The sequence below is a fragment of the Seriola dumerili genome, unplaced genomic scaffold (assembly GCF_002260705.1).
Source record: "Seriola dumerili isolate Sdu_G_001 unplaced genomic scaffold, Sdu_1.0 BDQW01000068.1, whole genome shotgun sequence".
NCBI classification, from domain to species: Eukaryota; Metazoa; Chordata; class Actinopteri; order Carangiformes; family Carangidae; genus Seriola; species Seriola dumerili.
In genome coordinates, this window is record NW_019174323.1 from 2,507,668 (window position 1) to 2,529,042 (window position 21,375).

Here is a 21,375-nt window from a genome sequence, read left to right on the forward strand (position 1 = left end):
TTCACTTATCAATCATTCTGCACCTCTCTTTGCTCACTTCCAGCCTCTGCACAGTGAATAGATACTGTTAAATTATTAGATTTTTATTGTTATTTTCATTGATCGGAAAGCTGCATATGTTTGTATTTAAGAATGTTCCCTTCTCAACATATACAGATATTACTGTTAGTAATCTTTGCAGTGACTGTATTCTGTTCATTTTTTTTAGACTTTTCCTTCATTTATTGCTCACATGAATAGATAACTTTGCAGGAGTTGCTACACAAATTTAAGTTTATTTTCCTAAAATTATTAACATCGAACATCTGGAAAATATTGCATATTGCAGATTTTGCAGTGCAACAGCCAAACAAGTGAAGAAATGAAGAGTAGAAGTGAAGCATCATTTTCTAGGTGACGAGTTCCCTCAGTTTTGTCGGAGCAAAATTCTCCAAACACGGCTCAGTTGCAGGCAGAATGCAGCGTTGGTGGTATTGGCTCTTGTGCTGATGACTGATTTTATTGACTGGAAAATTAAATCACTTTGATATAGAAACCGTTGGCCCATGGCGGTGGCCTCTCGACTGAAGGATGCTCTTCTCTACAGCACATGAAGAGTGCTGAACAAATGTTTGGACCCTTTGTAAACAAAATTAAAACTCTTTTTTTTTTTTTTTTTTTAAGAAAATCTATAATTATGCATAATTTCCTTTTGAATCTTATAGAAATTATGAGTAATTTTGTTCTTGAAATGTTCAACAACCTGAAACTGCCAGTCACTGTGTGTGTGAGAGACAGACAAAGACCTCCCTCACATATAGACACATGAAACTTTGTGCATCCAGACACAAACTATACACATGATCACAAATATGCATGTGGTGGATATACAGTATGTGTGTATTAGGGTGTGTGTGTGTGTGTCGTCCTTCCTGCTCTTCCTGGAAGCAGAGGCGCAGGTTTGTGCTGGAAGGTGGATAGTGTTGCTGGGTTGCTGTCAGCCTGCTGGTGTTAAGGATGGATGTGGGAGACAGAGGGCAGGCATATCACTGTGTCACCTCTCAGACCACCGGGTGCCACGCCCCACAGTCGATGACACGTCCGCCTCCGCGTGCCTTAAAGACAGCCTCTTTTTCTTCAACTTTTCCCATCTGGGTCTCTGATACATTTGAACAAATTGATCCTCATCGAGGAGTTCAGTCTGGTGAAAGAAAAATAAACTTCTTGTGTCACGTGGAGATACATCAGAGATTGCCTGGCAATCCTTTTTTATTTATTTTTGCTTATTTTGTACTGAACATTTGTGAGACAAAAAGAAATCTTCTGAGAAATAGTTTGTACTAGAGTCCCATAGAGGTAATGTTTTGTTCTTTTTTTTTTTTACTGTCAGATAATGAAATTAAAATGTTCGGGCCCTGATATCTAGTGAAAAAATGCTTCCTGCTTCTAAAAGTGAAGTCAGACATGGATAAATGTTCTGTCACAAGTATCATTTTGTTGTGTTTTGTTTGTTTAGAAGAGGATTTTCCAGATCATATGGATGAGAGCAGTGAGAAGAACAACAAACCAGGTCAGCACCTCATTACAGTCTTGTGCTAATAATGAGAAAATTTCCAGCTTAATAGTTCACAGCGACTTTCTTTGTCTAAGACGTGAGGAAACACCATTGTCTTGTTTTTAATTTAAATTTGTGCTTTGCATTTCCTCTCAGCTTGGTCATCAGATTACGCTAACTACTACCAGGGTTTATGGGATTGCGATGCCGACGAGCCAGATGAGCTGTGCTTCCACAGAGGGGATCTCATCTACATCATCAGCAAGGTCAGCATCACCATCAGCCACAACAATCCAAGAGGTTATTTAAACTTCCCTCAGATGTCAGTGATTTCTGGACACACTTCTCACAGTCAGGAACCATTCCTAACTGCACCCTCGACTCGTAGACATAACTACAGGAGCAATTACAGTAGTTTAAAATGAGTCAAATGTGATGCAGATGTGGAAAATTTGTAATTATTTAAGGGTTAAACAACATCAACTCCAGTAATCACTTTGTCCTCATTTACTTCCCCGACATGCTGATATCCCCGACATCTAAATTCCTCTGTTAGTGAGCACTTGTATCTCGATGCAGCAGAGAAGCAGCAACAGTGGCATTGTCTATTCCCGGGCCACTAGGGTGAAGCACCATTCGGGCGCTGCGTAATGGTGCTGTTGTTCATTATGGAGCCTCTATCACAGGGGTTAATTGAGTAGGCAGCCATGCGAAGCTCTTCCTTTCTGTTTGACATAAACTGCAGGTGAAGCCATCCTGCATCTCAGCTCTTTTCTCTCAATCTATTTCTTTGTGTTTTATGGCCATCTTGTAGTTACATGCAGAGTATCTACCAGGGAAAAGCCACCCTACTGGAAATCAATGGCTTGTAATTTGGGCACTTTTACTCTGCTGCGTACAGCGCCTTGTTCCCTGGCTGTTGCTATTGGTCGGTTTAGAAATTGAATCATCATGTTCTGTGTTTGCGTTAAATTATCTGAAGAGTAGTGGGAGGAAGAAATTACAGCATATTCAGCTTTCTTGTTAGTAATTAGAAGGTAGAGATAGAGAAATTATGTGTTCGACCTCATGATTTAATGCATCTTTGATCAGCAGTTAGAGAAACTGAATTTTAATTATTTGTATTTTTCCTTTTACAGCAGGTTAAGCACAGAAATGAAAGAAGTCAAGGTTTTAATTTTATTTTAGATGGATAAACAAACAGTGTCAGTTGTTGTTGAAGAAATATGAGCCTTTAGTTTACAACAGCAGATGTGGCACAGGTGAAATATGCCTTTCACACAAGATGGACTTTTAATTGAAGTTCTTTTGGCAGTGCCAGATTAATGAGATGCCAGCCTTCTCTGTCTGTGTGTGCTGGTTGATAGGGGAAAATGTCAAAACAGCCATGTCCATTTTTCACGCAAGGATGACAAAGGCAGCGCACTTGGGGAAACAAAGGGGACCTGGCTCCGTGCTACGGATCCGCCTCAAACAGCCTCAGCCCTGCCTGGCGTATTACTTTACACTGTATGGATCGGATTACCGCCTTACCGGAGACCTTAAAAGCAAACTTAAGTCCAGGTTGGAGGCAAGACTCTGTTGTAGTATCTCACAATCTTAATGACACAGATTACTCTTGTTTTGTCAAGCTTATATGCTGAAGTCATAACACAGTGACAGACTGTGAGAGAGGATTCTAACTATCTTCTAATGGATTTAAAGTGAGGCTCTGGCTGTAAATTATTTAAAGGTGATCTCCGGACGGCTTCCGAATGTTTGGTTTTGTGTGACGACACGACTCCACCTGTCCCATTTTGTGTCTTACTAGCATCACATTTCCCTCATGAATAGCATTATTTGGATTATGGCCTGTAATCGGCTATTTATTTTAATGAGCCCTTGGGGAGGGCTTCCCTGTGTCTTCTGTGTGTACACGCAGGCCCTGTCGGCGTTCAGTTTTACGGGGGGATTCCTGAGAACCCTGACCTCGATGAGTGAAATACGGGCCCTTGGCTAGAACTCAAGTCTGTCGCTTAACTGGGGACCCAGACACATGAAATGGCCGTAATAAAACCAGGGCCCATAAATTCTCTTAGAGGGTGGGAGGCCTGGTTGTCTGTGCTGTTATGTCAACACTGACCATAATTACAAGGTAATAAGGACACGCTCTAAGTGCTAAATCAATGGTGCTAACAAACTGTTATTTTTAAAGCTGGGATGTGATTGACTGCTGAAGTGCAGAATGGGATAGCCACAGGCGTGGTGTCATATGGCTGTGAACTGAGGAGAACATGCCGATTGTATAAAAGGCCCTCATCCATCATTATTGATCTCTCACTTACTGTAAAGTGGGGGCATTTTTACTGTATTTGTGTTTTTTTTCCCTTGTGTGTTGCTGTGCATGCGCGCACATCTGTGTATCACTGACAAAGTAAATAAATTAGAAACCTCACAACTCATATGAATCCCATTAGTTCAAGAGAATTAATCTCATAGCGTGCCTCCGCTGCTGGTTGCCTAACTTGCTTTCCGCAGAGCTTGATGTCGATGCTCAGCGCGCTGATACATGAGGTAGAAACACACCGTGAAATACATCTTGTGATTTTTGCTCTGGCATTTCATTTCTGAGGGCTTGCATTTTTCTAATGCGCATTATGGCTGTACACTGACATTTTAGTGTGTGATGATAGATACCGGCAAGCTCAAGTTTTTTGCAGTATTGCACTCTGTTGATTTTAAATTGTTGAGATGTTTCACACACATTTCCACTGCATCAGGAGGATCTAAACTGCAGCTTATCCTGTAACATGCAAAGGGTAATTTGTTATAGGATTTACAATGTGTTGTTGCAATATGGGATTAATTCATCACTGTGGCTAAAAGCTATTGTTTCACTTCTTCCTGACATGTGTAATGCCTGTATACATTGTCAGCCATGTCACACCCTCAACCATAAGGTTGTCCTGCATTCTTGCCCTCTAATTTATGTATCCAGAATCAAAAGACACGGGCTCTACAGGTCAGCTGTCACATTCCTGTATTCCCACAGGCACTCATGGAGAACGGCGGGATGGAGTGGGAAGAGATTTATGGCACAAACCGATCCAGGGTCCTTAAAACTCTGCCAAGCGTTGCCGCCACCTCTCCCTCTTTCTCTCCATTGCCTTTCTCACCTCTCTTCCTCCATCCGTTGTCCAACCAAAACGCAGAGAGAGGGAGACGTGCCAGCCAATCGGGTGTGTCTCCCAAAGCAGAGCGTCACTTCACATTTGGCCAAAATGTTCAGCTGCAGCTGCTCATCAGACAGAATGAGAACATGGACACCACTGACACCTTGTGGCAGTTTGGATCAGAATTTCATCTTATTAAATAACACCTTATACAAACACCTAAAGCTGATTTACAGCCGTATAAACTCACTTGTTGTGATTTATAGCTTCCAAAAAATGCAAGTTATGATAAAACATTTTTTAAAAAGAAATAAGAAATTTTGTTTAAATGGCCACTCATATTCTATCTAAACTACCTGTGACGGCCTTAGGGTCATAACTGGCTTCTTCTCAGTTTTACAAGGCAGTTTGGGCCACTGCCCACAGGTCACACGGACTGAATGCAGCTGAAGAAAAGGAAAAGTGGGCAAACAATCAGATGGGAAAAGTCAAGCAAGAGAGACAAAGAGGGGGGATCCCTTTATTCTTTTGTGTGAACCCTGTCCCCCCTCTCCTTTCTCCTTTTCTCTGTCACACACCCATTTAAAGACCCCTAGCTGCTATTGTGGCCATAGACACCAAGACGCTATAGACAGGCAAGACATCCTATTTACCACCCAGAGTAGCAGGGGGTGAGTCTGGGGTTTGGGGTCATGCAGGAGGCAGCGGTCATCCCCCGGTCAACTACAGTAGGTCATTATTCAGCCCAAGCCAATAGCCCAGAACCGTGTCCGAGCAACCCACCCCCAATCCATTCTGCTTAATTATTATAAATGAGGGGCGGCGTAAACAGCCATCATTACAGACACTCAGTGGCATACACAAATCCACTTTAAATTGCTATTAAGTTAAGGAGCTATCTGTAATCCCAGGCGTGCATTAGAAAGGAGCAAGTAGGTTTTCTTTTTATTAAATCTCATCGTCCCTGAGATATTTTCAAACGTTCTCATGCTCTGTCATGTTTCCAATTTGAAGCCAATTCACTGATTTAATTAAAAGCCCACTAGGAAAAAATGGACACTAAGTAGCCATTTCGATCTCTGGTTGTGCAGAATAATCGTCCATATTTCTGAATGGATTTTGACAAGATTTTTTCTTAGCAGAGATTCCTCCAAAAATAAGCATTTCCCCAACAGTTTCAGGTATTATCAGGTCATTTGTGAAGTGTACCTGTGTGAGCGGTGAGGAGGGCTCGCTAACCTGATTGCAGATTACAGATCACGGGCTTCTGTCTGGCACAAGCTGTTCATGTTTCTTTGTTAGTGTGAGCAGTGATGGAAGAACTGCAGAGAGCTGCAGTGTATCTGATGAGTCCATGTAGAGGATAAAGAGAAAGGCAAAAAAAAAAAAAAACAAGAGAGGATGCAAGTGGAAAGGCTGCTACAGGAGAGATGGAAAGAGAGGAATAGGAGGAAAGGAGGGAGGGGGCTGGAGATGGGGAGGGAGGGAGGGAGGGAGGGAAAGATTGTAACACCCAGGCGGCGGGTTCAGCAGCAGGGCAATGAGAGACTTCCTGCGCTCCATCACGCCCAAGGCCTGCCTCAGTCAGCTGGTGGCCGAGGAAAGATGCCTCATGTGTCAGGCTTATTAGCACTCCCCCTAGTTTGTATGCATTTGGGATTGGTGTTTGTGTGTGTGTGTGTGTGTGTGTGTGTGTGTGTGTGTGTGTGTGTGTGTGTGTGTGTGTGTGTTTCATCTGGTAGCATGGGTGTGTGTTTGAGATAAAGGAAAGGAAGAGGAGATGCAGTGAGGATCTCTACAGAATTTTACAATTTACTAAAAGGAAAAAAAAGGTGTTTTTTCTAAAGCTGTGTTGTGTTCAGGTACATGGCGGTGGCGTGACAAGACACCTGCCTCACCCCCGTCGTCTTTCGCCGCATCCAACCAACCTCGACTCACCTTCTCCCCGCTTCAGGCTCGGGTAGTTGTCAATCCGTCCTCTGGTCGGGTACATGAGCGATGGGCCTATCAGAATGCCACCATTAGCCAGCCCCCTGAGTGGTAAATAAACGATCGCGCCGGTACACTGCAGGTGTTGTCATGGCAACCTGCTCTCAGCGCCAGCCCCGCCCACGCTCATTCCCCGCTCTCTCGGCGGAGGAGTCACCGGGAGGTTAACGAGTCAACGTGCCGCAGCCGCCACAACATGGCGCTGTTTGCCCCCCCACCCCCTCCCCTCTTTTTCTCCCTCTGCTCCCACACAGAGTCGATTTGATCTGCATCCAGGTTGCAGTAAACACAGGCTCTGATATGTGTCACCTCTCTTACTCACACAGTGCATCCTGGGACATCTTGTAAATGGGATAAAACCAGACACTTCTCATAACTCAGCCGCTCAGGTGCGTTTGATTTTGCTCACCCCAGAGCATCTTGGAGGGAACGAATACTTAACAACTTGTCCCATTATTCAGTGCCACAATGAGCCGAAATATGCCTGCTCTTTGCCCCAACCTTAACATTTCAAAACTTCAGATACAAAATCGCACAAAAACAAATCAACCTAAAAGACAAGAAAGAGGAAAACAAACAGAAGGAGGAGGACATTGAGCAGTTAGCATAGTTTTTGTCATTTGGATAATTTACTCTCCACGCCTCTTGGAATGTCCCTATTACAGCAGGTGTACTCTGGATGAACCCATTTCAAGTATGAGGAAGATGGACTCTGCACGCCTGACAGACTTCCACCGCCATTGGCACCCACTCTGTGATGTAGCAGTTGTATTAAAATGGCGGCGCTGATAATCCAAAAGACCTTTCTCAGGGAGAATTTGAGACCGACTGCACAGATGGGCCGCGGAGATAAATAAAACTCTCTGTCACTATGGTTGGTGGAATAGTGCTGCGACGCCCCCAAGGGAGAGAAAAACTGTTTCGCTCCCTCTCTCCGATGCCTCCCCCCCGTCCGTCTGTCTCCCCCTCTCCTCCTCCTCTGTTCACCTCCTCTCAATTGGGAACCAGAGCCAGCTTTCCGCAACCGGGCTTTTCCCTCTGCAGTCTTATGGGAAGCATAAAAACACCATTTCGGACTTCACTTTCCCCTGCGTGATGAGCTCAAACACACACTGAATTGTCACTCAGACTCTGTCACAGAGCCAAGTGTAGTGGAGCATCCCAGTCAGAGTCAGAACGATGAGGCCTAGATGGACAGGCTGGTTACTGTAGCTACCTGTTTGTGCTGTTAGAACACTTGAGTCTCGTGGTTTATCACTTTGTAAGCGATCCATCCCTCCTTGCTGTCCAAACACCACTCATTAGCTGCAGGCCTCATTCCTCTGGCGGGAGAGAGGTGTCAGGTGGAGATGATCAGTGACAAAATGCCGTTCGTCATGTCATGTTATGTGTGTGTTTTTAAAACGAGAACCTGTAAGAGCAAGAGCAAATGATTCCAGTTTGAAACGCAAGACATCAGAACACCAAACTTTTCTGCATGTATCTGCTCTCATGTGTTTGCTCGGACTTGGTACATGTCGGTGTGTAGTTGAGCATTTTATCTTCTCTTCAGTGCAGAGGCAAACTGTTCAGGCAGCCATTCTCAATCTGCTGGAGAGGAGAGGAGAGATGAGGGGCCAGGCTCTCTGCTCCATCAGGACGGGGAAAATGAAGGCCGGCTGGTGCCTCCTCTGCTCCTCTGCTGGGCTTTAACGCCCCTCTGGTCTCAAGCCAAATATTGATCTAGCACAGATCTAGTTAGAGCCCAACTGCTGTGATCACATGGTCATGAGGTGGTTGATGTGACTCAAATTCCTAAATGTTTAAAACACTTTTAATGATCAGATGTTTTGTTATTTAAGTCTTATGTGAGAACTAGACATATAGATATTTCCACTGCCAATTAATGTATAATGTTGATTATTTAACTGAGTATTAACCAAATAGCCAATTAAATGTATATGAATTTGATCTAACATGGATTTAATCTGATTCTTTCAGTGATGATTAAACGCAACATAAAATCTCACATTATGCCCACAATTTGATCCATGTACATATTTTCATACTTCCAAAAAGTATAACACGTGAATTGTAAATATCAAAACCTTGGCTTAGTGCATTGAAATTAGACTCTTTCGTTATATTTATCTTATCAAAGTTTTTTGAATTGAAGCGATATTGTCTCACTTTCTATCTTTCCTATTTAATTAAACATTTCATGTGTTTTTGTTTCATTTTTTTTAACCCCATTATTTGGTCTACAAGATGTCTAACGTGCTCATAAAAAATCCAAATTGATTTCCTACAACAGATTATTGTTTTTTCCCAGCTGCCAAAAAACCCTGAAGGTTTTTAATTCTGGTGACATGAAACAGATACAATTGTTTCTCTTTTTGAGGTTTTATGTTTTCAGTCACTGTACTGAGTTACAGTGCATTTAATCTAATGTGAACAGCATTATGTTTTCTATACACACTTCCATTTTATCCTCTTTAAAAGTTGTTTTTTTTGGGAAGTTTTTCCTCACCTGAATCAAAGGTCTGTGAATTATGACATTAGGCTAAATAAATAAAAATTGACCCGATTGGACTTAACACATGGCAAACTCTGATCCTGTTTCTGTTTCTTTTAATCACAGTACAAAAATTAAGTTTTGTTTCATTCATCATTAGTCTGGGAGAACAGGCAGGCAGTCGTTATGGCTTTTCATCAGTTACAAAAAACAGTTTTATGTTCGATGCTCACTGTCTCAATCGTCTTGTTTACCGTTTTCCCCGTCGGTGAATGAAGACCCTCAGGGTTAATGTGCCACAGTGACTATTAGAATATTACACGACTGTTTAGTGGCTGGGATCTTGACTTTTCTGGATTTCCTTTGCTAGAGTTGAGTTTATATGATACAAGATCATTTTTAATTTTATTATTTTAGTTGCTGCTGAAAAGGACAGGCCACATATAATTGCATTTCAAATCATTGGAATGGTTGTTCTTGCGTTAATAATATGAGATGACCCTTATATTAAAATCAAATAAAAATGTGAAATTGGTGCTTGATCCTGCTTCGTTTACTTGTTCTCGGATCCCTCAGAGACTTACTGTTCTTTATTTGTTCATTTCGGGTCCAGGAGTACAACATTCACGGCTGGTGGGTCGGAGAGCTGAACGGCACTGTGGGTATCGTCCCCAAGGACTTCCTGCACCCTGCTTACATCCTCTAAGCTCCAACAGGTACAGAGGTACTCTCTTATCATCAGCATTATGGACCATTACTGTGGCCTAATACACAGAAACGGTCCCCCTGGTACTCATCCAGAATGCCATTGAGGTATATTCAGTCGTTGACCTGCCATTTATGGCATCTGCTGGCTGGAAGAAGTACTGCATAAAGCAATCTGAACGGTGCAATAGGTGATGGGTGAGAATAAATATGTGCAACAAAAGCGTGATCACAGCGTCAGTTGTCGTATTTAAGAAAATGATTCCCTAATATTGTTAGATAGACACAGTTTAAAATGAAATCTGAATTATTAATGAATGTTTCTCTCATGGTGTGTTTCTTTTTTTCTTTTTTTTTTCTTCTACAGAGCTGCTGCTGTTGACAAAGCCAGCCAGGAATTTCACAGACAGGCCTGTCAGACCATCTTTTCAAATTTTTTGAAAATTATTCCCTCATAAGACGGTAAATTATATCATGTAAATGTGCAGCAGTTGAACTCATTTCTACACACTATAAATCATTTGTAAAGGATCCTGTCTGATGTGCAAACTAGAAATGAAACAGTCGATTCATTTGTTAGTCAATCAACAGAATGTTCAGAGACCACAATTTTGATAATTGATAAATATTAATATAATATTTATCGAGAAAAAAACTAAAACATTCTCTGGTTGCAGCTTCTCAAATTTGAGGGTTTTTTTTTTTATTATAAATTGAATAAAACTTTTTAATGAGAATTTATTGTAATACTATATAAATGTACTATTTTCTAGCATTTAATGGACAAAACCAGTTTATCAGAAAAATAACAACATTTGATAGTGAAAATAACTGTTTACTTGCAACCCTGGTACAAACTGAATTATCTTTGTTGACTGATGCATTTATTGATTCACCTGTTAAAATGATCAATATGTAGATTGTTTGTGAATTGTAAATGATTTTTCATCTTGGCCTAGAAGTTTTCATCAATGACATACAATAAAAAAAAATCAGCAGATGTTATGTACTATATGTAAAACATTTTAAACTACATAATGTTTGGAGTATGAGAGGCATCTCAAAAATATAATTTACTGCTTGTGTTTGCTCTTTCAGTTGAAATTCAGTGGTTATTAAACTCATTTTCATTTTCACCCACTAGGTGGCAGGATTGCTCCAATATGTTGTCTAAAAACTATGAGATGGGTTGGATAAGCAAATATATCAAAATCTGAAGAAAAATGCAGAAATAAACAGTCACATGTGACATGGTAAAGAAGAAAAACTATTTATTTGAAATGAAATTATTAGATGATAGTTTGTACGTTTACACGGACACATCACTCAGGTTGTTATCATTGCCCTTGTAGATCCATGTTATAAAATAGAAGTCTCTGTAGAAGCAGGGTTTTTGACTCTGAACATAAAACAACTTTTTAAAAGCAACTCAAGTTTGCAAAAAATACCTCAGGTGCTCATTTACAGTGTAGACAGATAGCAAAACCCAGGACTGTACAATCCGACGACAACAGTAGTTCCTATGACAGTTTAAGATTAATGAAAGTCTACAGTCAGAGTTGACATGGAAACACTGATCATCAATTCAACACGGCTAACTTTGCCACAAAAACAAAAACATGTAAAAGCTCATGTCTATGTGAAATGATACAATAAACTGTGGGTCCCTTTTAAAAGCAAAAAGTGTGTGTGCATGTGTGTGTAACCATGTCGAGGACCAAGCTTCAGACTAGGTGGAATTAAAAACCACAAATATACTCTTCAGTGTAGTCTTTAATTTAAAACGAATTAAGCGCACCTTAATCCAACTGTTGTTCGTTAGAAAAGAGGCAGCACTGTGTTAATGTCTGAAATAAATAACTAAAAAGAAAAATCTTCACAGATAAAGTTTAGTGTATATAAACCATGGTGTCGCTCTAAGGGTGTCACTCATTTCTCCTTTTGCCAATTTAATGAATCAAAGAGACTGAAAAGGTGTTGATTTCATTGCACAGTGGTTCCCAAGTGAATATGTTATTGTTTTAATTTAATTTTGAGACAAGTGGTTCAGTTTAAATTAGGTAATCAAATGATTCAATTACATTTCTTATTCTGATAATTGTTTATGAAATGAAATCCAAAAAAAACACAATTGTTTATTTGTGCTTTTTTCGGCTAAAGTGACGTAATTTGTCTCTTCTGCAGACAAACCAAACCATCCTGACTTAGTGACTTGGATCAATGATAGATTATACATGGCATCATAAGCAGGCAGTTGTTGACTTAGAGATTTTTATGCGATTCACATTAAGTGAGGAATAACTGCGTGATTCTCTAGTGACTTAAAAGGTGGGTTCACCTTTTTTTCCCCTCTGTCTTTAAGCAATACTCACATGTCTGTAATTGTTCCTTCTGTTCATACTGGAGAGCAAATGATGTAGAATAAAATCTCCAGTTATCATTAGACAAATGAAGTGTCTGACTACCAGATTTACAGTCTTTTTATTTCTGAATTCTCTATTTGTCTGACTGTACCTTCACTGCAGCTCTACAGGAAAAAACACAGAGTGAAACTGGTATTAAATAGACTGTAACTGCAAGAAACACACATGATTTGTCTTAGGCCTCGTGTTATTTTAGGCTGAATTTCATAAATGTCAGAAAATGGTGAAAAATGTTTGTTGTAATGTCCCACAGCCTGAGGTGACATCCTCAGATGACTAAAATGATTATTGTGCATTAATTTTATTTGATTAATCAAGTAATCGATGCAATTCTATTTCAAAGCACATACGGACATGTGAGTGTTGCTATAAAAAATCGGAACCTCTTTAATTCCAGTGTATATGTCTTTGTTATAATTTGTTTTCTCAAATTTTTCATTATTGGTGGACTCTGCAACATAACATGACTAAATTTCAGCACCAAAAACATTCATTGTATCTCTTACTGAACAATAAAACCATTACTTCTTTAGATGTGATCAGGAAACCAGATTTTGATTCATTAATCTAGATATTTTTTGTGAACTTGGGCACCCTCTGCTGTTCCCAAAGAAGCCAATCATGATGCACGGCAGAGGAAAAAAAAAAAAACTTGTTCCAGTATTTAGTGTACCTGAGTGTAAATGAAGACAGTCATTTAAAAATATATATATATACACTATTTTAAAAACAAGTTATGCCAGGAACATGACTGAATATTAAATTATAAGTATGCCTCTGTTCTTGTTTGACATTAACAGACTAGATCATCCACATAATGAAGACTGTATAATAATGTGCACATATTTTGTGACAGAACACAACTCCCAGTATGTACTTTGTTTATCTTCGTGTGATCGAATGCGTCTTTGGCAGAGGACGACTCCCACCATCCATTGATCTAGCTCAGTGAGGGTGAAGCAGCCCTTAAACAGGGCTTATATATGCGGTCTCATGGACTGCAGGTGTTAAACTAACGCACCTGCACCTCATGAGTCTCGTCTGGGGCGTCCAAAGACAGCGAGGACAGGGTTTCCTGCTCAGTGTATTTACTATCAGCTACTGCAGGACCGCTGCTGGTCTCTAAGATGCTGAAGTCACCGCTTTCAGTCAAATCTGCACTTGCTACAGTTGAGTTAAGGTCCACAGATGTCATATACTGCAGGTCCTCGTCCTCCTGGCCAGAAATGTCCTCTTTCTCCACAGAGCATCCATTTATCTGTAGGTCCAAAATGTTCCTGCTGGAGGCCTCCACTTCGGACCAGTGAGAGACGTCCTCAGGAGATGTTTTCATGTAGCCGTTCGCAGCCTGGATCAAGTCCTCAGTCTCGTCATAAACACTTTCTTCCTCACTGACTTTGACAATGCTCTCATTGGAGGATGGCAGCGAGTGGCTGTCCTCATCGCTCTCATCTTTGGTCCCAACAAAATCCACCTCTTCTTCAACTTGCTTTTGGTCGATCTGGTGAACTACGTGACCACTTTCCACATCTGGGACACTGCTCACATCGTCAGTTTCAGCATCGACTTCTGACTGAAGAGGAGTCTCCTCTTTGCTTTCGGATTTTTGCTCGTCTGACTTCTCTAAATCCTCCACACAGCTGACATCTGAAACTGGACCCTTGGTGCTATCAATATGATCGAGACCGTTAAACTCAGAGATGACGTGGTTTTCTAAAACCTGCGTCACAGAGCAGACAACTTCCAGAACTTCCTGAGGTCTGGCATCTCTTTCTGCCACCTGTTCCTCATTGTCCTTAAAATCTAAAATCGCTACAGAATTCAGACATTCCTCTGGCTCACAGGTGACCTTTTCTATATTTACTTCCACAGGACCGTCCAACTGATCAGTCTTCACCTCCATTTCTGGATTGTGAACAGTCTTTTCTTCTGTATCTAATGTCACAACGCTTTCCTCTTCCTCCTCAAACACACTGTCCACCCCACCGAATTCAAAGCCAGTCCCCATGGGCGAGTGCACCTCCACTGGTGTCTGTATCTGACAGCTCCTCTGCTGGGTCTGTTCTGCCAGGCTGAGGCTCTCGGGGCCGTCCGGGTTATCGCCCAGAAAAAAGCTTGCCTCTGTCGGACCACAGTCGCACTCGACAACGGCCTCTAGATGGTTGTTCTCCTGGGAGATCTTTACTGAGGATTTCTCCTTATGCGGTAACTCAGCCGTGTCCTGATCACATTGCTCCAGTAAACCTTCTAGAGGGTCAGAGTCTCCACAGGAGAGAAGGTCGGGGCTGAAAGTCTCCTTGATTTGTAGGCACGGTTGATGAGGAGCTGGGCTGTGGTGGGAAAGAAAAAAAAAAACTGTTAAAACCATGCTTATTTGATTTAGTCCGGCTCAAACTGTAAATTTACTAAGGGTTCAGAATATATCATTCATCTCTGTAGCAATGTTTTTATATTGAATCTAATAACTGTCTAATGTGAAAGGGTTGGTAGTGACATCAAATCCTTGAGAATCAACACCCAAATATGCAGAACAATTTAGATCCTTCACTGTAAAATTAAACAGTAAAGGATGATGCAGAGGTAAAAGGTTATTTTCACAGGTATAGTTCAGTGGTTTAGATCCGTCCCTCGTACCTCTCCATGGACTCATAAGAAACGGTCAAACTCGGCTCCTTGATGGAATCGTCCTCCTGAGCCTGAGCCAAGCCCCAGTTGGACGAGGCGTAGGTGAGGATGGCGTCCGTCACGGAGTAGGGGGTGTGGCCCTGAACGCAGTCCTGGATGTGACCGACCGGCAGCTGGGTCTGCAGGAAGAGGTGGAGCTGGCTGTCTGACAGGCATACTGTCATGTGCACCACTCTGTCAGGACACAGTACAAAAATAATTATGACATTATATCAGTCACGCTGCTGTAACTCTCACAGCAGATTAAGCACTGAGATTTGTTTTAGAAGAAGATGATGATGATGATGAAGATGAAGAACTGACTTGTCCAAGAAGGCCTGAAGTCCTTTCCTCCTCCTCTCCAGAAAGTCCTCGTTGCTGAAGGAGAAGAAGGATTTTCCTGGAAGGTCTGGGACGGGCCTGGAAGGATGACAACAAGCAAAAAAGGCTTCATCCTCCATGCTGGCAGATTATATCTCATTTGCTTCAATTAATGTCACACAGAGGTTAAATAAAACTTGGGAAAGTCGTGTTGATACACTGATCTTACATTATGCCACAATGTCATAAGACTGACTTAATGGACCCCCTGCTAAAACAGATCAGGTACAAAATCTGGATCTGGTCTGGATGAGCTCATTTACAAGGTGCATCATTTTCTAAATATTTAATCAACCCAGCTTTGAAGCAGTTTTATACTGACAAAAACATCTGTATTAATAGATGTTTTGGGCTGCTTGGGGCAGCACAACAAGCAGTAAATGCATATCTTACAAAGTTGATGTTAGCAGACACAGAACAACATTATCATTCATTTGGAGTTGTGTTTCGGGTCACCTGGTGAACTGAAGTCCAATGTTTTCTCTTTTAGCTCTGTGTTTGGTCTCCATCAACTCCTGGGGGAAATATCTGACTCTTTAGCTGCTAAATGCTCCACTATGTTCAATAGCTGCTCTCTACCTGTGTCCGTCTGCTGTTTGCTGCTGAGCTGGGAGTGGACAGTGCTGAAAGACGCTAAAATATTTCATGCAAGCGACCCCTTTCACATACACCAGGAGTCAGCATGTAGATTCATGGGCCAGTTTCTGACATGTGAAGAACAGCTCTCAGACAGGCTGTCATGTAAAACTACCACCAGTGCCTCAGTCCTACATTTTTGGAATGACCCACTGGAAAGGAAGACTACAAGAACAGGACCATCTGCTCACTCTTCACAGCTACTTACACCAAACCAGAGTTCTTCTGCAGCTTCTTCTTGAGCCAGACAAACTCACTGTAGCGCCGACGCACACAGGAAGTCTTGGCTGTGAAGGCTTTGCTGTTGGTCTGGGAATGAAAAAAAAAAAAACACGATTATACAGAGTTAAAGTGTGAGGGATTGAATCCCATTAGAGATAAGGTTGGTGATATTTTATATTTTTCTTATGGTCAACAAGCTATGAATTGATGTTCCTACATTACCACAAACACACACACTTTAGTTTATGTTGAATCAATCCCACATATACTGTCCTGCTGCCTCAAACACTCACTGGAGCACCAAATGTGTATTAATCTGCAACTGAAAATAGTGATGATGAATGCACAATTTGCTCCTGTTTGAGTGATATTTGCTATAAACTTAAGAGCCCAGCTGTTTTAGAAAAATATTAGTCTTCTAAAAATGAAACTATATATTGGTGACTTGTTTTTAAAGGTGTAACTTATGCAGTAGGAACCAACAAGATTGAGACCCACAAAGCCAGGAAGTTGGAAAGTATTAAGAGGCAGACTAACAAATTTGAGTTTTTCTCTTTTCAAAGGATTGATTGACAATGAGAAGAGTATAAATGAGAAGAGCCGTATCCTTTAATGTTCTTATTTACAGCATTTACTTTGCATTTATATCTATCTATTTTTGGAACTGATGTGACTAGAATGACTCATGTTCCAGCTGAGTGCTTATAGCAGAACTAAAGCATAATCACATGCCATTGGTTCTGGTGACGTGTGACAAGAGTCCACTGATGTTTGCGTAACAAGCCACCTTCTGCCAGACCATAATCAATTACAGCACAAGCTGCATTGGTTTAGTTCCCATGTTATCCCATGCCAAATGTCCTGAGAAGGATCACTTTTTTACTGAGCTTCCTCCTCGTCTCAATCATGTCGTTCAAACAGAATTTGAAAGTAAGTCAAGGAAAAAAAAAAAGATTATAGAACAGTACCTTTCATGCACTGGATAGCATTATTCAGTCATATTATTAGAGCTGCAGCTATTAGTCAATTATTTGATTAGTCAATCAACAGAAAATCGATTGGTTAAAATAGTTTTTTAAGCACAAATGTTTGACATTTCCTGATCCCAGCTTGTCAAATGTGAGTATTTGATCTTTTTCTTTGTCATATATGAAAGTAAACTGATTATCTTTTGGTTTTGGACAAAACAGGACACCTGAAGACATCAGATCGTCAAATAATATGCAGATTAATCAATAATGAAAATAACTGTTGACCTACATATTGTTGAGTGCAATAAGACATTCAGTTTAGGTTTAGACTAGCACCCACTGTGTAGAAGCTAATGAGGGTCCAAATAAAGAAATAAAGAGTTTAGGTGTGTTATACGGAAGCTTTAATATTTTATACAAATATCCATTTCTGTTTCAAGCTATGCTGAGAATTACATACAGCAGTTTGGTTTCACCAAGTTAACTTTTAAATACATTTTTAATTTGACATAGAAATGTAATTTAATACCCGCTTCACAATCATACCGCCTACAGTATGAAAGACATCAATATAAACCAGTAGGGATGATTAGACCAAGAATAAAATAACACATTTTTACACTTATTTCACATTTTTGTCATTACTTCCTGTCAGGATATAACAATCATTCATAACAACATAATTTATTAATCATTAAAAATTGATGCATGAATGGACAGCTAGATTATCCAATTAAAAATAACGAATTCATTAGTCAACTAGCTCAGAGGTCTGGAACAATAGTACTTGGGATTCTCCAGCCAGGTTTTGCAAAAATCACACACAAACCTTTTTATAATTGTATTATAAATGTTACTGCCTGTAGCAGGAAGAACATTTTTTTGTGAGGAAACCTTATCAGTGACTTTTTAATGCTAAAATAGTTATATGTTGTATAGGGTTAATAGTTTCTGCACAGTGAGAGGCAATGAAAGCAGTGAAATATTTTTCTGGAGGGCATGTGTTGAACTAAAATAACCATAAAAGCTACTTGTTTGGATTTTCCATTATTCTAATTTTTAACACTTTGTTCATTTACAGCTCACATGTCTTCATGCAAAGCAATAACTTATCGACCACAAGGCAAAATGAATCATGTGAGGTCAAATGATCTTTGCCAATTTCATGACTCATCACACACACAACTCATCCATCTGGCCATGGAGCCTTACTGCTGACACAGCATTCCTCAACACAAACTGCCGCCTAGACAACAACATCAACTCCTGTCCAAGCAAAATGTAAGGAATCTATCTCTTTTCCAAAGGTTACGTTAGAGTGAAAAGGGTCATAAAGTTCTTATCGCGGGAGTGGTATCTGAAGCTCCAGTCGAGGCTGTTTACTGTTGCTATTTCCTTCTTTGTAGTGTAACACAGGCTTAATAGAAAACTACTACACTGGTATACAACTTCTAGTAAGTAAGAAACTCCTTCTAAATATCATCAAATTGTTTCATTTTAAAGCAAGTTTATTTTCTAATAAAATTTCAAAGTGTATTTTAGGATTTTTTTCATTACTACTACTACAGTGCATTACTACTTTCATCTGTTTTTATAGATTGCTACTTAATTTATCCTGAGGGAAATTCCCATATTGTAGCAGCACCATATAACCAATGAATGAAAACACATGAAAAAGAAAAACAGGCTAACATCGATAAACAATACAGAGAAGCAGAGATTACAGTTATTGACCTTTGTGTTTTATCACACTCTGCGTAACCGTTTCAGCTCTGAAACAAGTGACCTATTGTTTTATTGTAATTTAGTGTCAATACTCACATGTAGGAATATTTTATAATCCACATATGAATTCCACGAGCCTTCGTTCTGCATGCGGGGATCTTGGACCCGCACTGCAACAAACTCCTGAAGGAGAGAAACGAAGTCATAGTTTCATAAGTTTAAATTTAAAAATAAATAAATAAATAAAAAACTGCTGTGGTGTTTGTGCGCATGTGTTCCTGTGTGTTTTACTGTCTCATGGTTAAAATAACAGATCAAAATCTAAATAACTTGTTTTGGCACGACATATGCCTCTTCTACACAGATGACGTTTCTGAAATGCTTTTAAAACACATTGTTCTTTGGCATTTATGAACTGGAAGTTTGTTTTAAAGGAGGGTGGTGTATCCCTACAGAAAGTCTTTTGTAGGTTTCACCAACAAGTGGAGCTCATATTACAAATGAATCTTGTGATTGAATGTAGACAAAGAGAAAGCGGGAAGCTACTTACATCTTCTTCGTGATTGCTGTTCATCCTATCGAGTGCTGCACTGCATAAAAAAGGAGAAATGAATGAGGAGAGATTTCAATAAACTGGATCAAAAGCTCAAATTATGTACCTTTTCTACAGTGATGTCATGAGTTGATGACTCATCCTATTCAAGAGAAGCTGGTAAGATAAAATCAACTGAGTCACTTTCACAGGCATTTCCCTTTACCACAAAACAAGAGCAAAGTATCCAGACTCTTAAGAGCTTTTCCAAAGAGAAACAAGCACTCACTTCCCCTGGTCTTATAGCAGTTTGTTGAGTGTCTCTATAGCTTTGTGAAACTCCTTACATTAGCAGTTCATTAGTAGCATACTCTACAGCTTGTAGACCAAGCTGCCTCAAACCAATATCAGTGTAACTTACCCATCATTAATCTGGTGAAGCACATTTATCTGCATCTCTGCTTCCTCACTGACAGTGAGATTGCAAAAAAAAAAACCCTAATGCAATCTAATCCAATACCAACAATCAGCAATGGCATACTAGTAAAGGCTGGCATATGTCAGTAAGGGCGGCAACTAACAAATATTTTCTTTATTAAGTGATTTATGGACAGTTTATTTGAGCTGTAATATAATAAAATGTGCAAAATTATGCATTCAAAATGCTTTATTGTCTCACCAACAGTCCCTAAAGATATTCAAATCACAATGTTATAAAATAGAGAAAATAGTTAACACTAACATTTGCCTTATTCTCATCTAGCTACTGTTACTAATACTTGCAAATATGGATGGATTACCAAATGAGCCTTGTGGACACAGGCTTCTGATTGAAGCAACTGTTGTAAAGTCAACACAACTACAAAGATACACAAAACAACCAGAGAGACACAAAACGACCAAAGAGAGGCGTAAAAAACCGAAGAGAGTCAAATAATGGGTAGTGAGAGACATAAATGGTACCAAAGAAACACTAAACAGCTACAAAGACACGTAGAAACACCACAAAAAGATTTTAAAAAACAACCACAAAGAGACCTAGACATGGTTGCTTCATTTGTGGTCACTGCCTCTCTTTCAGACTTGGTTTCTTTCTCTTAATTAAGGGGGCGTGGGGAGGTTTTACTTTTTCGTGCCCAGGGGGGCTTCAATGTTTCATGAACCGTCCATTCTTGCAACAGTTATCTCTCCATTTAAACAGACAAAATATTCTGTTTATTGGGGGATGTCCTGCTGTGGAACAGTAGAAGTAACCGTCAGAAACATGGGGAATTTAACAGCTTGTGGATGATGTAATATATTTAGCCTCTTTATACTGTACAACGAAACTTAAGGTGAAAATAAAGTGCCACTAAGATCCTAAATTAAGAGACACGGCTGTCATATGGTGAAACCTAACGACTTTTTAAAGGGGAGTTAGTTAGTCTAGCTAAACAACCTGGCTAAAGGAAACGTGAGCTAAAGGCTAATATTAGTCGACAACTACTTACTCTCATAAGTGTGTTAGCTGCTGTGGTAATGTCCAGGCGGCTGTTGTCGATATCGTCCTGCCTGTCGATGTTTGTGTTTCACTTAAGAATAAAATCCTCAAACACAGACGCTTGTTGTTCCGACCTGCTCCTGGCTCCATTTCGCAAGTCACAAGCAGCGCCGCGACGTCACACAGTGACGTAGCGACTTCCGGAAGCGTGCGTTAGAGCGTAAGAGAGGGGCGTGGCTTTTAATTACAAAATAAATACCGGTAAATTAATTAATTAAAAAATATACATATTTATGATACACACACACACGTGTGTGTGTAAATAGTTATTTATGATTGCTGTATTACTGTACCTCACATTCCTATATTTACATATCTTTCATTTCATTTCATTCTTCCCTGTATACATATCTGTACATACAATACCTGTACTGTATAGATTCATTATTTCATTGTTCTCATCACCC

The 21,375-nt window shown here is 40.2% G+C and overlaps 2 protein-coding genes across 3 annotated transcripts in view; one reads left to right on the forward strand and one right to left on the reverse strand.

The window, feature by feature from the left end:
- Positions 1 to 10,517, forward strand: part of skap1 (src kinase associated phosphoprotein 1) — a 30,674-nt gene extending 20,157 nt beyond the window's left edge. Inside the window, exons 10-13 of the mRNA XM_022742566.1 lie at positions 1,496 to 1,549; positions 1,691 to 1,800; positions 9,783 to 9,885; positions 10,242 to 10,517. Of these exons, the coding sequence (XP_022598287.1) occupies positions 1,496 to 1,549; positions 1,691 to 1,800; positions 9,783 to 9,875 (257 nt within the window). The 3' untranslated portion in view covers positions 9,876 to 9,885; positions 10,242 to 10,517. The remainder of the gene's footprint in view (positions 1 to 1,495; positions 1,550 to 1,690; positions 1,801 to 9,782; positions 9,886 to 10,241) is intronic.
- Positions 10,518 to 11,128: 611 nt separating this feature from the next.
- snx11 (sorting nexin 11) lies at positions 11,129 to 21,073 on the reverse strand. Of its 2 annotated transcripts, none has more exons than XM_022742568.1 (7): positions 20,919 to 21,073; positions 19,447 to 19,481; positions 18,993 to 19,079; positions 16,187 to 16,287; positions 15,286 to 15,381; positions 14,932 to 15,156; positions 11,129 to 14,627 (listed from the first exon to the last, which is right to left on the reverse strand). In XM_022742568.1, the coding sequence occupies exons 2-7, from the start codon at positions 19,468 to 19,470 to the stop codon at positions 13,310 to 13,312; spliced, it is 1,851 nt and encodes a 616-aa protein (XP_022598289.1). In that variant the 5' UTR covers positions 19,471 to 19,481; positions 20,919 to 21,073; the 3' UTR covers positions 11,129 to 13,309. The 2 variants fall into 2 exon arrangements, with proteins under 2 accessions (XP_022598289.1, XP_022598288.1); XM_022742567.1 differs by having other exon boundaries at positions 19,447 to 19,486.
- Between the last annotated feature and the right edge of the window lie 302 nt (positions 21,074 to 21,375).

What these genes read in the sequence shown, in the direction of transcription:
- snx11 (XM_022742568.1), bottom strand. Translation starts at nt 19,470, where the DNA reads ATGAACAGCAATCACGAAGAAGAT. An exon ending in ACAGCAATCACGAAGAAGAT is followed by an intron (nt 19,080 to 19,446) that starts GTAAGTAGCTTC and finishes TCTCTCCTTCAG; the next exon opens with GAGTTTGTTGCAGTGCGGGT. An exon ending in ATTATAAAATATTCCTACAT is followed by an intron (nt 16,288 to 18,992) that starts GTGAGTATTGAC and finishes TTTCATTCCCAG; the next exon opens with ACCAACAGCAAAGCCTTCAC.